General features: G+C 40.1%; 1 protein-coding gene across 1 annotated transcript; it reads right to left on the bottom strand.

Annotated features, from left to right (window-relative positions):
* Nucleotides 1-3,205: 3,205 nt before the first annotated feature.
* On the bottom strand, nt 3,206-13,836 carry ARF4 (ARF GTPase 4). Its single transcript, XM_030283396.4, has 6 exons — nt 13,530-13,836; nt 7,497-7,577; nt 6,892-7,001; nt 5,675-5,746; nt 5,037-5,162; nt 3,206-4,161 (listed from the first exon to the last, which is right to left on the bottom strand). Exons 1-6 carry the CDS (start codon nt 13,594-13,596, stop codon nt 4,075-4,077), a joined length of 543 nt encoding a protein of 180 aa, XP_030139256.1. The 5' UTR covers nt 13,597-13,836; the 3' UTR covers nt 3,206-4,074.
* Nucleotides 13,837-15,267: the final 1,431 nt, after the last annotated feature.

Raw genomic sequence — 15,267 nt, 5'->3', positions numbered from 1 at the left:
TCGAAATAACATCCAGAACCCACATTTGTACAAGTCCCATTCAATTTGTCTCCATTTTATTTCATAAACCTAAACTCACCTGTACATGTTCCTCATCCAGCAATTGGAAAGCTCCATGCCCTTCACAATAAAAAAACTGGGTAAGATTTTCTTTGCATCTTTGTAAATGTGTGTAGGATTTTTTTGGTTTTGTTACTCTACTTTCCCAGACCACCTGTTAAGGAAAAAGGAAAATCTATTTGCCTTCTACTTGAATTTCCCATCTCTGATTCATTAAACTTAAAGAGAGACAGTGCTGCCTCCTGCCTGGCAGTTGTCTCGGGAGGAAGTTTCTTCTTTCACAGTGGCTCCTGCTGTGGACAAACTTGTCACTCACAAGAATATTACAGAACTAAGGGCATGCTAAATATTGACCTTCTGAAGGCAGCACACTTGGCTCATTTTTAGGCTCTGGGTATTGTGAAATGTTTACCTGTGTATTTGGTACGTACAAAACCAACCAAGTTCTGCCAGGTCCTTCAGACTGGTCTGGCAACTTGAAACTCCTATTATTCTTTCCCCTGACCATATCTGTTCCAGACAAAGGGGTCTCTTATCCTCCTGTGACAGTACTTGAATTCTCGCACATCTCTTATATCATTGCTATTTTTGAAAAGTATAATTCAAGCATTAAGTAAGGTACCTATATGTATCATGATAAAGCAAGCAAGGATGCCAAATATGATTGAGATAAGGATGAAGAAAAGGGAGGAGAAAAATGGTATGAAAAAAGGTATGAAAAAAACCAAGGGGAAAATACCTAGTGTGCCAAGGCAACAGAGCTTTCAACATGTCAAATTAACTGTGTGGTTGCCCTTGTTTCTCATATTCTTGGCACAGAAAGAAAATGTTTCAAGTCTTCTTACTCCTACCCAGTAAGAGGAAAGGCCTTAAACATTTCAGTTTTGGCAGCTCAACTTTATTCATAAATCCAATGGCAGCATATGAAATGTAGTTTAAGTCCCCGTTCTTGACAAAGGTGGGAAAGACATACTTGGACAAGGAATTGTGCAAAGTTTCACCATATTGCACTCAAACTGCCTTTGTCCAGACCTTTGTAGAAAGATTTCTTAGATTAACAAGGGACTAATAACTGGGCTCTGAATTTTCTTTACTGGCAAACCCAAACCAATGTTTTATACAACCTGGGCTATTCTTGTAAGCAATTTTAAAAAATGAAAATCATGCATGTACTTTATATCCAAAAAATAAATTGTGTCACCATGGTCAAATAAAAGAAAACCCACTCTTTTTTCAGTATTTTGTTCTCTATAGTTAAGCTGGCCATCTGACACACTGAAATAAAGCTTCCTGTACACAAATACTCATCTAACTCCCCAGTGTAGCAGAACTTACCCATTTGTTTGAATATAGAAGGTAATGTATACAAAGAGACATTTCAACTACTGGAACTCAAGATTTCCTGTCACTACAGTGAATGAGGAACACATTTTTAGCAGTCTCATGCCTGTTCAGGATTTTGAACTTCGGGGACAGCAGCTCAGTTCAGGTACTTGACTTCTGATAGGGAAATGACAAACCATGTTAGTATCTAAACTCTTAACAGACATGAGAAAATTGGGTGTTCATGAGAATTTCATCTTCCTCTGAGGAACAGGCCTGTACTGTACATTGTTAGTGATATACAACATTGTCTTACTGCATTTCAGTGCAAGCTGTAGCCTTAACCCTCATGCAGACTCCATTACTCTTAAATGAGGCCCAAGATCTTCATTACTTTCTGTCTTTGAGAAATTATTCATTTTATAGTAGAATTACACCCACTGATACAAAAACCCAAACATGATGACTCAGAAATATGAACTTTGTATACACATGCTGCAACTGAAAAGCGTAGTGGCTCAACAGAGCTCACCTAAACCTGAATACTTATTTAAATAATTAAATCTCTACCAAGCAGAGTGTTTCCTCCATGGTAATAGGCCTAATTTAAGTATCTAGTGTTTAATTTACAGACTACCTCTAACGGTAACAAGCATTGCTTATTTTAACCTACTGGGACTACAAAAAACAGCTTGTATTAGAGACAAGCTGTCTTTTCTGAACAAGGTGTACCTTTAAAGGTTTAATTCAAGGAACTGCATTGCCGGAGATGTGCACATCAACAGCTACTGATCAAATGCATGGGTATATCAGCTTAGGTTAATAAGTAATCAGCAATTCATTAAAGGTGCAGGCAAAACCCTTCTCACCTTACACTGTCTCCTGGGTTTCCGTTACACCATGAAGACATTTAAGGACTGTATTCAAAAACTCTGGAATGTTCCCTGCTTAGCTGTGCTCACAGTAACAGCACCTCCTAAGAACTTAAACCTCACTTAGAGCAGAAGCTGCCCAGGAAGGTGTTCTGAACCAAAACTAGCTGGAGTTTACCAGACCTTGTCACAGCCAGACATGGGTGGAAAATGAGAAGCACTTAGCCTGAAACTGCAACAGAATCATGCTTTGGGCTCCTAAAGACGTCCAATCAATAGGACAGCACATTTTAGTTGGAGGGTTGAGCAGTATTTGCTTTTATACAGCAGACAGGCAACAGAAAAATAGATTATAAACTATCCATTAGAAGCAGCCTCAAAACACGTAGTAATTTATGCCTTTCGAACTACAAAGGTATAAGGGGACAGAAATGTGAAAACAGACAGTAGCAGTTGTGTAGAGATGATTTTTGGGAGGCGATTATCAGCATTATTATAATATTTGCTATATCCCTGTACAAACACTCAGGTTACCTTCCCAGCTGGCCACCAACAGAACGTGTGACTCTCCTGCTGGGACCCATGTAGGTTTTGACATGTAGATAAAACTATGAAACAGACATGCATGCTTTTCAGGCAGTTCAAATTTGTTTTATTACAATTTTTTAACTGTTAGTATTTTCATATCTGGACATCTTGAAAGGAATTTTAGATTTACAACTTCAAAAGACATTACAGAATTATGTAAGCCCCGATGACAACTACTCTATTGCACTGTATACAACTCGGTTGCCTCCCTTCCATGTCCCACTCTACACAGCTCCAAACAAATGAAAATTTGAGACTGGTGTTCATATTCAAGCTGCAGGAAAGCTCAGTATATGGAGAAAGAATAAGTGATAATTTGCATTCAACTATTTCAGGAATCAAGAAGAGAATACACAGAACTATACATTTTATCATTTTATTAGGAATAATTCCAAGTGGGTTATGAAGAAACGAATCTATTGAGTTTGATGAATTTTCCAAAATTTCCTTATGAAGATATGTTCACCAACAAACAGTAAAACTTCAGCAGAACTATTATACACTGGGCAAAAATAGTCAGGCTGATACCAAAAAGCAACATGCAACATAAAAAAAAAGATACAATATAAAGGAAGACAATCTGCTGAATATTAAAAACAACCTCAACATGAGCTCTTCGCAACCAGCACAGAACTATTCTACCCATCAAATCCAATTCACACAAAGGCAAGTTGGGCTGACAGAACCCAAAGATTAATAAAATGTTCCTCAGTGCAGTAAATTTGTATAGTGTTTTAGAGCATTTCCTTGGCTTGGAACAAGCAGTATTAGGAAATCTTTTTGGCAAGGGAGAGAAATAAATACATACGGAATGCTACATTTTTAAATCAGCAGACTGTCTGAGGAATGAAACAGGGCATCAGTAAACTAAGAGTAGCAGGGAGAAAAAAAAATTAAAACATTAATTTATTTGGGCTCAAAGAGTATTCAAAACAGATCTTTAAGATGTCACAATAACTATATTCAGGCATTTAGGCTAACAAGGGGAATAAAATCAGAAGATACACTTTTTCCAAGTTAAGGAGATTTTTACCCAAGCATATTGCTACCTTTGCAACATGTAGCTCGGTAAACAATAAATTGGCAACGAAACAAGTTGAAACGCTGTAATATCCTGCCCAAATATCAGTTCCAGATACTGTAATAACCAAGATGCAAACTAATTTTGTTGTAACAAGCCTAGACCACTTATATCAAACATGTCCCTGGTGAAAGAGTCATCCAGTTGGAATTAGCGTTTTGAGAGTTCATTTGACAGCCAGTCAAGTCCCTCATACAGACCAGTTCCTTGCGTAGCACAGGTAGCCTGGACATACCACTGTTAATGTAGAACACAAAAATTCAATTTAAATACTGACAAAATGCAAGCTAAGTTATGACAGTATGTGACACTCTTTAGTGTTGTTATAATTGTGTGTTATACTAGTGTTCTTTAAATACTGTTTTGTGCCGTAAGTATTGTCAAGATTGAATAAATAGAATTTATAAAAATTTTGAGAAGTACATGTAGTGTGGAGGAGGTTCAGACATTATACAGAAATTCAAGTGCTGGCCTAGTAAAGGCTACAACATAGCTTAAAGCATCAAGAAACAAATACAGAACTTGTATTTGGTTTACATGCTGAAAACTTCTTGTCTCTGAAAGACTGCTCTTTAGGAAGCGAACATGGAATTATCTGTATGAATGGACCTCTGAAACAGCTTCTATGGTCAGGATCTCAGCACGACAACACACTCAGATTACAAAAGGTGGGAAGGTTCATGTGAAGCAAACCTGTGTCTCTAAAGCTTGCACAGATGAAACCTATTGTTTTAGAAGCTACGTAATTTCCTCCTGGAGGTGGGAATGCAGAATGCATTTGCTCTCCCAGAATTCTAAGAAAACAGGAAAGCTAATCACATACTTTGTGAAATGCTGGATGTCTGCACTTCAATGACAGACTGGAGTGTTTGTATGTTTTCAGAAAAAGGTGAGAAACTAAACACCTCTAACAGTTGTACACACTAGATTATACTTCTAAACCACTTATTTTGAACAAGGACCTGAATTATGCATTATGAAGTTTAACAGCAGGTGTGCACACCTTTCTAGAGAAAGAGGTGAAAACTATCCTTTCCCTTAGAGGAACTTCACTTGTATGATATATAATAGAGGGAGAGAAGAGTTTAGCAGTCAGAAAGTTGAGCACTTACAGTTCTGTTACGCAGAGACTGAAGGCCTAGTTTATCTGTCATTTCACTGATTGCCATGGCATTTGGCAGATCCTGTTTGTTTGCAAACAGAAGCAGCACTGCATCTCGCAGCTCATCCTCCTGAAGCTAACAGAAAAAACAGACGTTATTAAATTGCCTCAGTTAAGCAAGTCAGTTACTTCAACAAACACTAAAAAATCTAAATACTGATTTAAGGGTTGTAAACATTTTCATTCTTGCTCCTGAAGACACTAATAAGTATTAAGTGAAATTTAACTAGTATACAACAGAACTCCTGTAATTAAGGAAGTCCCCTTTCAATTTCAGAAGTTTAAATTTATGGGCACCTTGCTGATTAAATATTCTCTAGCACAAACCTGTTCTTCCAAAATTCTTTTCCTGCTGCATTCCTGTTGAGGTTTCATGAATGAAAGGTTCTGGACATATTATTGATTCTCTACAGAGTGGAAATTACAACTTGGTGCACTATGTGACCCAGAATTACCAGCTGAATACAATATGCACTGTACAGACTCCCTAAAACTGCATAATCCTAAATCTCTTAGGGAACCTGACAAACATTCAAAAATAGAACAAGTCAGTCTAACAATTATACCTCAGAAGATATTGATATTTACCATTTTCTGCAGCTCTTCTGCTGCTTCCTGGATTCTCTCTCTGTCATTGCTGTCTACCACAAAAATGAGGCCCTGTAGAAAGTTACGAAGTCTTGAAAAAAACAATGTAAATGTGCAGCACTATTCTTAAATCACCAAAATACTCATACTGAATATAATGATTACTTACCTAAGAAAGGCGACAAATTTAAAAGAAAGTTCTGTTTAAACAACGCATGACGTGTGTCTGAACAACTACCTAAGTCTCAACTTCAAAATAAAGTTAGGGGCAAAAAAATGCAGCAAAATCACATAATTCCCCCTCTGCTTTCACTCACTGTATTGAAAATCACAAGTGTTTCACTATCTCATATTTAACTGAAAAAATCCACACCTTAATGCCTGAGTTTGTTTTAAAAAGTTTGTATCAAACAGTACTTCTAATAGTATCTCTGTTATTCAAGCATTCTTCTTACAAAAAATTCACTCTTAACCTTCCAGTCTGAAAACCTTGGTTTTATCACTCTCTTCAAGGAAAGACAAGTATATTTTAGAAGTAGTTAGTAACAGGACAGTAATAAGAAACTGAAATTAAGTATTACTCTATTCACAACAGTATGGTGGTGCAAGGTCCCTTTTGTCAATCCAGATCTCTGTATTTTTCTGCACCAATCATACGCACCATGCTGCACACAAATATAATGAAAACAATTCTATATTCAACACAAACAACCACTCAAACAAACTCACTCCAGAAGTTTTCTGATACTAATAAGCAACTTTCCTTAATACTTATAACCAAAGGTATCACATTTATGTCCCAAAAACTGATGGTAGTCACATCAGTGTGAAGCTAGCACTTTTCAATCAACTGGTAACAAGATCTTTTACCATATTATAGATGCTCAGCTTACTGAAAACACTAATTTAGCATAGTAAAAAACATATATTTTAAGATCTCCTCACAACAAACCAGTCGCTCTGGCACATTACAGATCTACACATTGGTAGATCCTAAAGGACTTGATCATTAAGAGGCTACACTCACAACTAGGTTTGAAGCCTCCAGGGGAACAAATTAACTTCAACTAGAATAAAATCTAGGTACCCTCAGAAGTTGCAGGAAGTAGTGCAGAGCCTTTCTGAAAGAGAGAAAACAACTCTCCATATGTACTGTACAAAACAAAATGAGGCTTTACAAAGTAGGTCTTTAACTACTCCCATCTGAGTACTCTTACCTGTGTGTTCTGGAAATAATGCCTCCAAAGAGGTCTAATTTTATCTTGACCACCAACATCCCAAACTGTGAAACAAATGTTTTTATATTCTACCGTCTCCACATTAAAACCTAAAAATGAAGGAGTTCAGTAATTAGAAACAGTTAATTCTAGTGTTAAAACACAATTCTAACTATGTTAAAGATAGATACATCCTAAGGTACACTTCTCCCAAATATGTATAAAATGGCTTATCAATACTGAACTGGTAAATCAGGAAGAAAGCTGATTCAAGGGAAAAAAAAAACCACAAATCATTCAAATCCAAGCCCAAGTAGCTGAGCAAATCTTTCAGCCACAAACTGTGAGGCTCATGGTGTTTGGGGGAAGTGGTGCTACTGATCTGGTTCCTATCCTCCTGAGCATCTGCTACTGGCCATAGTCTGGTAGCTGGATTCTGGTCTGGATATCTCTTTGGGCTGACACAGGTATGTTATGGCAGGACCAGACAGTTATGTTTGTTTTGTTTCTTATTCTAACCACAAAGACAGCAAATCCCTGCACCCTTCAGAGGCCCATCAGGTTTAGAATAACAAGAATAAAGATATAAGAACTAGTGATCTTACCAATAGTGGGAATTGTGGTGACAATTTCTCCTAGTTTCAGTTTATAAAGAATGGTTGTCTTACCAGCAGCATCCAAACCAACTAGAAGGAAGAGAAAACTTGCTTTAGTTCACAAACTGAACTACAACCTGCTAATTTAAAATCATGTCATTTTACATGCAGAGTATTAAGGTTTTTTTACTGAGAACAGCTTTTTAAACACTCTTAACTCATTGCTGATAAACTACTGTATGTTTTTCCCCATCTCCTCTACGCAGCACAGAGAGAACAAGTCATGAAGAAAACAAGCTAAGTAAGATGCTTCCATTCAAAACCTACAGGCTCACAAGTTTCAAGTAATCTTCCTCAGTATTTGTGTTAATTAAGCTTTATCATTCACATTGAAAGTCTCTTCTGTGTAAATCAGGAAGATTTTTAAAGCCTAGCAACAATCTACAAGCAGCACACAGTTTCTAACTGATCACACATCTGTTACCTCACTAAGCTGCGGAAAGCCTCCCTTACTCAACCTCTGGCAAAGCTCAGCTTTACAGGCACATGTGGACCAATGCAAGCTGGCACTATACATGAAAGACACTTCTTGTCCCTTATTCCAGCTCCTCCTCCCTTTGCTAAAATATTTCTTTAACACTGAAAAAACTACAAACATCAGGCAGCTCTCATCATCCCTGCACATATACCAGAAGGGCTGTAGGTATTCTTCAGAACATAATTTCCATACCGTGAGATCCACTAGAATGCTTCCATCAGGAGTCTCCTCCTAATGACTGTTGGTCATTACAGAAGACCTTCTGCACTTAAATTTGCTGTTCTGTTTCTAAAACAAAACTTAAGCTTGCTGTTTTTCAATGTAAGCTATGTGGTAATTATGAGACACCTCAGAATAAAATAAAACAAAGCCTAAACGACATTTTTTAAACATATCACCAAAACTGCAAGCATACACTTTAGTTTTCTAAAACTGTGAAACTGCTCATTGTTAAGCATTTTAGAACACATAATGTAACTCAAAATAGAATTCTTTAAATTAGAACCCAATACCTCGCACACAAGCACCTCCACAAACAGCAGGTACTAAACACAACAGCACAAATTGTCTCTTTTGTCAGTAACGTTTGCCCAAATAAAAATACCTCCCATCAAAAGAATTCATGCTTTTGCAAGAAACCAAATGCTATCCTCATTTTATAAGGATAACGCACATTCTTTAACATTCTGAGTTTACTTCCTACTTTGCAACCGCAATATATTAAGCTTTAAGTGGTTTGGTGACTTGCCTGTTAATAATACAACTGTTTCCTTAGCATCACAAAAAAAAAGGGGATTCAAAATTACCTGCTCATTCTGAATGAAACCAAACTCTTGAAAAGCCTCCTTTTTCTCAAGACACAAACTGCTGTTGCAGCAAACTAATTTTAAAAACTCTATCTATAATTGTCCTATATTCTAGTAGTGTGCACAGGATTGAACATACCAATGCAGTTTCTGTGGTAATGTCATTGCATGTTTAAAAAAAAAAAAAAAGTTGTTTTAATTCTTAATGTCATGACAGCATGAAAGAAAGGGAGTCGGGTGGAAATCTACCATCAAAATGAAAGCTCCTTGACTCTCAAAATGCTCCAAAGGAAATGAAAGGGGTTTGAGTTTGCTATTGTTTAAGTGTTGGTCTCCTTCAGAACCACACACAAACATGAACAAAAAAAGTCATAGTGCAGCAGAAATTACACAAGAACTTGCAAGTCATGAAACTTGTAAATGCCACAATCTTCCCCACACCAGTTAAGTGTCAGGTCACCTTACAAAACCGCCTAAGTTGACTTCAGAACCCTCAAATACTCCACCTATGCTGAAAACCAATATTTTTAACAGCACAATGCTTGAAGCCCAACACTATTTTCACACAGCTCAACCTCAAGTAAGCACTTGTAGGACAGGTAGACCTTCATAAGTACATATAATGCCTGAACATGGTATGATAGGGTTTTTTTCCCAGAAAATTAACAATAAGATAATTTAGTGAACCAATTAGAGTTACAACTACTACTCAAAACTCTTGTCTTATTGCTCCCCACCAAAAAAAAATTACTCTGTTATCAATATAACAAACACTGACAAGACCTGTTAAAATTACCAATGTAAGAAAGATGCCATTGTCGACACAAACTGCTTGAGTGTATTTGAGGTTTATACTAACAACACAGATAAAGACAAAGAAAAAAGCTAATCTCATTCCAAAGAATGTACACAGAGTATCAAGATCCTTTTGAAGACATGACTCAGACAAACTAGTCAAGAATTTTAAACTATTTGGTATATTATGAAAATATTGCCCCAGTTACCTACTCTACCCTTGTGCACCTCAGTGGTGCTGGCAGACGTCTACAGTGCCTATGTAAGCACAAAGCCCAGCCTTTGCTTAAATCCACTCTTACCCACAACTCTTCATTAAGCTGTTGGACTTTGCACCGAGGCAGGCTGAGTTACAGGGTTATGGGTACATGTTTTCTTCTTCTGACATCACACTTAACTGAGGGAAGGATCTTATGCAAATCCCCTTGACCCTATTTGCAAAAACCTCCTCTTTTGGCCAAACTGCGTATGTTATGAAGCCAAAAGGAGCAAATCTTGAAAAGCATAGCCTCCTTTCATATTTCTTACTCCAATTTGTAATTTACCACCCTTTAAAAAATTTCAGAGTACTAAATCACATTTAATCTTTTGAGCTAGTAGGAAGTGTAACTACTGCTTTTAGTAATCCAAGAATAAACACGTTTACATTTGAACTGGAACACTAAATGTAAACCTATGAGCTACTGCCACAACATGAACTTTACCAAGACTAAAAGTCACATCTTAAACCCCCAAACAAAGTAAATTCCCAATTCCATATTTTCACTGATTCTACTGCCTGACTGACCATTGTCATGACCAAGGTGTAAGAGACTTGATGAAGGGTATAACGTTAAGCAATTGTACTGGAAAGCACCAGGATTACTATAAAGCACAAATGGGAAGTGCAGACCTGTACTTGCAACCATTCACCTTTAAACTGAATCAAACATCCTCTAGCTGGAGAAAAAAAATCTACAATGCTTTCAGGCAGTGCTAAAATCACTGTGGTTCTTAGCCCTTTACTCCTCATAAAAAGTGTTTTATTCACAGCCGGTCAGTTGTTTTTCTAAATCTCAAGCTTCTAGTTCACTTGTCCCTAGGTACATCATCCCTGACCACATCATATCCTTCATTAACCAACTTCCTACTCTGATCACTGGTGGCTGAGTATCAAGCTGCCACTCTTATCACAGCACAAAACTTCACAAAACCTATAGAAAGCTAACAGCATGCAAACCAACAGTTGTCTAAAACAACACCTGCCCAAATAATAAAAAGCTAAATTATTATGATCTGTTGCAGTGACACAATTTCCAAAGAATCTTGACATTTTCCACCCAATGTATTTAATAATACAGTAACTACTCAGGAGCTTCAAATACAAAGGTATCAGTTAACACTTGCACAACTACACCAAGACATAGAACACTAAATTATGATACTGAAAGGTGCACAATGAATGGGTATGTTTTTTTTTCCAAGGACAAAACACCATCAGTGAAGAGTTTCACAGATAGGTACACACAGGGTTAGGATTCAGTGTTTCTACTCTTAATGCCCCAGTCGCTGAATCTGACTTTCAGACATTCAGCCCTACCCCACAGTCCTTTCTTTTCCCTCATGTTATGCCTATTTATAAAGAAAATTCATGAATCTTCTTTACAGCTTTTCTTCCAAATAGTAAATATTTTTGAAAAATACTTACTTGTACAGGTGTGTTTTTTAAAAAAAATGACATTTCAGTAACAGTACAACATTAAATATCCACTTAATATCATAAATGGAATTTGAGAACATAAAAAATAAGTGAGTGCTGTTGGTAATGGTCCCTGATGAGAAATACTCAAGTTCTGCAAAACTCAATAATACAAAGTCTGGTTTAGGAGCTAAATTAATTCTAATTTATCTTCAAGTCTGCAGAAACAGAAGAAAGCTGTGCAAAGGAAGTTAGAATTATAAATTAATTGTCTGTTGATATCAACTCACATATTTTTCCCCTAAGTACTCTACCCCATAAATATATTTCTTAATTGGCATTCTACATATGGAAACTTAAATGACTGGTCTTGTACAGCCCCATTTTCAAACCATACATTGAACATTATAACCTTGAGGAAAAGTTTTAATTCTATCCCAGTATTCACCCAGACATCTCTCCTCAAAGTGCTGATATATGATGTAGAATGCTATGAAGAGATTTAGTGTTACAGTTGTACACAAATTATGTCATATTCAGTGTAACATTCTCCTTCTGAACATCCAGTTTGTCCTGTAACAGACTCTCACCACAATATACCCCAAGTTCTACTATCCTATACTACATAACAAATACAGTGCTGTCCCTGTGCCCTGATCCAGCCCTGCATTTTAATACAAGGCCTTAAAATAAAACAAAAATTAAGAAATATAAAAATAAAATAATTTGAAACAACTGCTAGAAAATGTACCTTCCAAAGCCATCTCTAACCTAAATTCAACCTCATTTCCTACCAAGAGCCTTGCAAACAGTTTAGATCTTGACATGACATCACTTTCCTGTTTTCAGTACTTTGCAAAAAGTAACAGAACTACAAATGCCACAGATTCTGTGTCATCCTACATCCTACAGTCAAGCTCACTTGAAGACTTGACTTCATTCATTAAGAGTCATATGAAGAGTCTGGCTGTTAGGGAGACAACCAAATCACCTCCTTGAAACCGACACATGTACTAAGTTGTCTTGATGACTAAAATTACTCGGATTATTTTTAAATGGACGAGAGTCTCTAATTTCAAACAGTTAAGACACAACAAAGATTACTGGGTGTGCAATAACAAACTTCACCATCACAAAATATATGGAGAACCTGAAAGATTATAATTTTAAAAAGCTGCACTACTGTGTCTGCTGTGCATATCCAGTCAGCACTAAGGATGGGTGTGTGCCAGGAAGTTTCACAGTTAGAACCCACTCCTCTTGCTGGCTATATCCACATGAGCACATTTAGTTCTCTAGGACAAGCTACTTCAGTCAAAGGCCATGAACCAAATTCCATTCACTTTGGTAACAGAATCTGACAAAAAATTGGAGGCTAAGAACTGTTTGTACATAAAGCTTGCACGGGTGGTTAGGTGGGTGGAAGAAGGCAGGGAACAACTCGAAGCGGAGGAGGAAATACCAATGCAGTATGTGCTGGCTTTGACCTTTTGAACTATAATCTGAAAGTGAGAATCTTCACGAGCCACTGGCTTCAACTCCTACACAGTCCATATCAAGGGAAGAGATAATTTCAAAATAAATAGATATTAAAAATAAATAATTATCTGGAGAGACAGTAAGACTAAGGAAGCACTGCAAGAGCTGCCTAGAGCGTTTTATCGGTTTGTACGCGAGGCACAAAACTAATGCCCACGGAGGCTATAGCGAAACGCCCTTTCACGAATCAGGATAGAGACACTACAGCTCCCTACAGCAGCCGAAAATCGGCCATTATACGGCAGTTCTGACGGCTCTGGTGCCGCACACACCAGGCTTTGTCACATCCAGCTCGCGGAGCCGCAGCGCCGGGCCAGGAGGGCACGGCCGGGGCTCGCTCGCCCTGCCCGGCCGCAATTCCATCTTTGTTCCGCACGGCCCGGCGCAGCTGCGGGAACGGGGCCTGGCCGGGACCGGCGGCACCGGGGAGCGGCGGGCGAGGCGGGGAGGGGAACGGGCACACGGCGGGAGAAAAGGAAGGGCAAATACAGCTCGATCCTCACCGCCTCCCCTCCCCGCCGCTCTCCCAGCGCCCCCCCGGCCCACGGGACGGGCACAGTGCGGTGTCCGCGCCCCGCAGTCCGGGACAGGGCGATTCCCCCGCCGGGACCCGCGGCCTCCCCTCCCCCTCCGGCGGGGCTCGGCTGCGCGGCCCCAGCCGGTCCGGGCTCTGCGGTGGCCCTCACCCATAAGGATGCGCATCTGCTTCTTGCCGAAGAGGCGCGAGAAAAGCGAGGAGATGGTGAGGCCCATGGCGGCTCTGGCGGCGCTGGGCGGCGGCGGGGGAGCGCTGAGGGAAGGAGGGCAGGAGGGAGCGCGGCCCGGCCGGTGTGCGCGCACGGATCTCTCCGCGCGCGAGGCGAGCCCGGCAGCGGCGGCGGGTGCTCTGTGACCGGGGACCTCGCTCGGTCTCTGCCACGTCACGCTCGCCGCGGCCGCCCCGGCTCCAACGCGGACACGATCACGTCACGCTCGCCACATCCCCCGGCCGCGGCACCGCCCTCCGCCACACGGCCGTGGCGTGGCGGTGACTACGGCTCCCGGCATGCACCGCGTAGCTCTGCGCCCCGCACTCATTTGCCATAGCCGCGGGGCACGACGGGGGATGTAGGCGGGCGGGCCCGCCAGCCCCGCGCAGCTTCCGGGTCGCGCGGGGCACGCCGGTTGCGGCGGGCCCCGCCCTGGCCGCGGGGACAGGCGGCAGCCCCGGGAGCGCTGCGCCCGCAGCCAACGGGCCGGGACGGCAACGGGATCCACTGCCGGCAGGCAGGGAGAGACCGGTGGAACAAGACCTCGGAGAGGCTCCAAAAGCAGCCCAACAGCGACAAGGACATTTAATAAAGGAAAAAACACAAACCCCTCCCCCCCACACTCTAAAAAACAAACCGAAATAAATCAACAAAAGGCAGCGCTGTGACATATTACTGTACTATTATTAATTGTGTGTATATATATCCACTATACAGTAATTATTAGGCATCCCGGTCGCAGCAGGACCCCACCCCGACCCTCCCCAGAGGCCCCGAGCTGTGGCACCAAACCACGCTCGGTTCATCGGGCAGGGAGCGCCAGACACGGGGACATAAGAGCAGAATAAAACTGAACCAGGCTCGGGTCAACGTTCTATTAAATAGAAAGTATTTACTTCTCCTTTACTAAAGAAAAAGATCGTTAATGATCTTTATTACGATAGTCCTGAACAAGATCCTAACATCTGGCTACTAAGCCAGAAAATTGAGGCTGTTCTTTTCATAGAATCATAAAATGGTTTGGGTTTGAAGGGTTGGATCATCCTATTTCACTCCCCGGCCATAGACAAGGACCTTTCACTAGACTAGGTACTCGATACCCTGTCCAACCCCACCTTGAACACTTTCAGGCATGGGGCATCCTCAACTGCTCTTAGGTATCATGTTGAAAACCTTATTCTAATTCTAAATTATGTTCTTCTGAACCCCAAACCTGGTGTAAATTAAGATGGAAAGTTGTATTTTTATAAAATAAATAAATGATACTTGAAATCTAGTTCATGCCTAAGATGTTAATATGATCCTGATCAACCATGAAAACTATCAGGAAGCTGTAATCTAAGGAGTCCAGTTCTAGGTTTCCAGTACTCACCCATCCTCTGTTCATAGCATTCAGTATTTACACTTCTTTTTTTGGCTAGGAAAATTAATCTTTTCTGTGCTTGAGGACTGTTACTCTCTGGAGCTCCAAGCTGGCCTATTCTGAGTGTATCTGGGTCGTTCCTAGATACCTTTCACTATTTCAGTTCTTTGAGTACAATCTAACAAACACTTGCTTTAGAATCTAGGCCCTGCCATTTGCTTTGCTGAGGAGCCTGCAGCTTTCTTACCATGATGAATAATCAAACTACACAACCACTCCACCACATTTCTGGTCAGCTCAGGGGTACAACAT

Source organism: Taeniopygia guttata, chromosome 12, assembly GCF_048771995.1.
Source record: "Taeniopygia guttata chromosome 12, bTaeGut7.mat, whole genome shotgun sequence".
Classification (NCBI taxonomy): domain Eukaryota; kingdom Metazoa; phylum Chordata; class Aves; order Passeriformes; family Estrildidae; genus Taeniopygia; species Taeniopygia guttata.
This window is presented reverse-complemented; position numbering and strand designations above follow the sequence as displayed.